Source organism: Stegodyphus dumicola, chromosome 3 (assembly GCF_044657685.1).
Source record: "Stegodyphus dumicola isolate Sdum_Otavi_A_Nest chromosome 3, ASM4465768v1".
Classification (NCBI taxonomy): Eukaryota; Metazoa; Arthropoda; class Arachnida; order Araneae; family Eresidae; genus Stegodyphus; species Stegodyphus dumicola.
The window spans coordinates 216,296,322-216,298,431 of NC_140770.1; the positions used below are offsets into that span (position 1 = coordinate 216,296,322).

Genomic DNA, 2,110 nt, shown 5'->3' on the forward strand with positions numbered 1-2,110 from the left:
TGTTGCCAACGCGCGCTCCTTGCCACGAAGTATTTCGTGAGCTTGGGTTGACTATAGATCAGCCAAGTGAGCATTAGTAACAACAACAAATCCACCGTTAAACTGAAAAACTTTGTCTTAAAAAAAAATCATGACTGCTCAACATGAAAAATAAATTATGATACAGACGTTATTCTTCTGTTTCACACTGACAGCTATCTCATAGAAATTACTTAAAAGGCAGATACATTTTGAAATATAGTAGAAAAAAATAAGCAAACCACAAATGTACGTTACATGTTTATTTTCTTGACTAACTAACTGTTGCCATTCAACAAAAAACAAAAAGAGCTACACATGAATTTTAAGGAACATAGAGTGTATATTTATAGCATTGCTTTGGCAGATACAACATCATAAAAATAAAATAAAGATTATTTCTAGCACTCCTCCTTGCCAAAGTATGCTTAAAAAAACTTTCACTTAAATTGATTAAATACAACCTTCAAAAATGAGGAATTTAAAAAAACGGTACTTACAGTAACTCTTCATAACTGAACAATAAAAAATTGGTAAAAAAATTTACAAGAGTTATGAGCATACACAGGCACTTTTTATATAAGACATGGGAGGGCTATTTGTGAAAAACCTAAATATTTTCTCAAGTTGGTTAACACTGCCTTTGAAATGTTTTTAGTCAGAAGACAGCTATGTTTTCCTTAGAATTTACATATTCCAATTTAATCACACCTTGTTCAGTATAGTCACGAATGAAGTGATGCTTGATGTCATGATGTCCTGATGCGTCCTGATGTAGTTTGGTTTTGTGCGATGGACATAGCTACTTGGTTCTCTACTTTTATAACTGAGGGCGATGGGATAAACTTCAACATCCTCAGTTCCTTCAACAGTCCACTTATCCACAAAACTTCCTTTGTAGCAAGGCCAGCAGCCACATATTCGGCTTCACCCGACGATAGGGCAACAGTAGACTACTTCTTACTGCACCAAGATATTGCAGCACCACCTAAGATCAGAACATATCCACTGAAAGACTTTCTGTCGACCTTTTCAGTACCACAGTCAGCATCAGAGAATGTTTCAAGGGCTCTTTTTGTCTTTCTGAATGTAAAGGATAGATGCTTGGGCTCTTTAAGATAGCGGAAAAGATGTTTAACACTTCTCCAGTGAAATTCAGATGACCTCTCATTAAACTGTCTCATATAGGTTGCACTAAATGTAATATCAGGACATGTTCCGCAAGCAAGGTATAATAAGCTACCTATGGCTTGCCTGTATGGAATCTGGTCACTTTCTGCTTTTATATATCTCCACTCTTCATCATCTATCTTTTGGTGTTTTACAGTGGGATCCATGGGTGTTGATGCTTCTCCTGACTGATTCTAATTTGAACATTTCTAGAACTTCTTCTATGTAAGTTGTTTGATCTAATATTAAGGTGCTATCAGTATGCTTCTGGATCCTCATAGATAGTATTTCATTTGCTTCACCAAGGTCTCTTGCTTTAAATCTTTGCACAACGTTATGCTTAAATGTGGTTATTTCCTCTAGGGTCCCAACAATTAACATGTCATCTACATAGATACCAAGATATAATGCTTTGTTTGGATGGTAATAAATGCATGGATCACATTTTGAGCGTGACAGTCCACAATTATTCAAGAAAGTATCAAAGCATTCATTCCATTGTCCTCCTGATTGCTTTAATCCATACAAGCTTTTCTTTAAATGGCACACTAGATGCTCTTTACCTTGCTGTTGAGATTTTTCAGGTTATGCCATATATATGTCTTCCTTGAGTAAGCCATCTAGATAGGCAGCAGTGATGCCCATTTGATGAATTTCCATTTGTAACTCCACAGCAAGGGCTAGAAGGATTCTTATACATTTTATCTTTAGAACAGGGAAGAAAGTCTCTGAAAAATCTCTACCAAGGACTTGTGAGTAGCTTTTAGCTACTAATCGAGCTTTAAATTTGATTACTTCTCCTTCTGGATTTTGTTTTTCTTTGAATACACACGTGCATCCTATGGGTTTGATGCCAGCTGGCTTTGGAACCAATTCCCATGTCTAATTTTCGTACAAATTAAACAATTCTTAATTCATGGCT

The 2,110-nt window shown here is 35.9% G+C and overlaps 1 protein-coding gene across 1 annotated transcript; it reads right to left on the bottom strand.

Annotated features, from left to right (window-relative positions):
• Positions 1-971: 971 nt before the first annotated feature.
• On the bottom strand, positions 972-1,355 carry LOC118180198 (uncharacterized). Its single transcript, XM_035349318.2, has one exon. The coding sequence runs from the start codon at positions 1,353-1,355 to the stop codon at positions 972-974; it is 384 nt and encodes a 127-aa protein (XP_035205209.2).
• Positions 1,356-2,110: the final 755 nt, after the last annotated feature.

What these genes read in the sequence shown, in the direction of transcription:
- LOC118180198 (XM_035349318.2), bottom strand. Translation starts at nt 1,355, where the DNA reads ATGGATCCCACTGTAAAACACCAAAAGATAGATGATGAAGAGTGGAGA.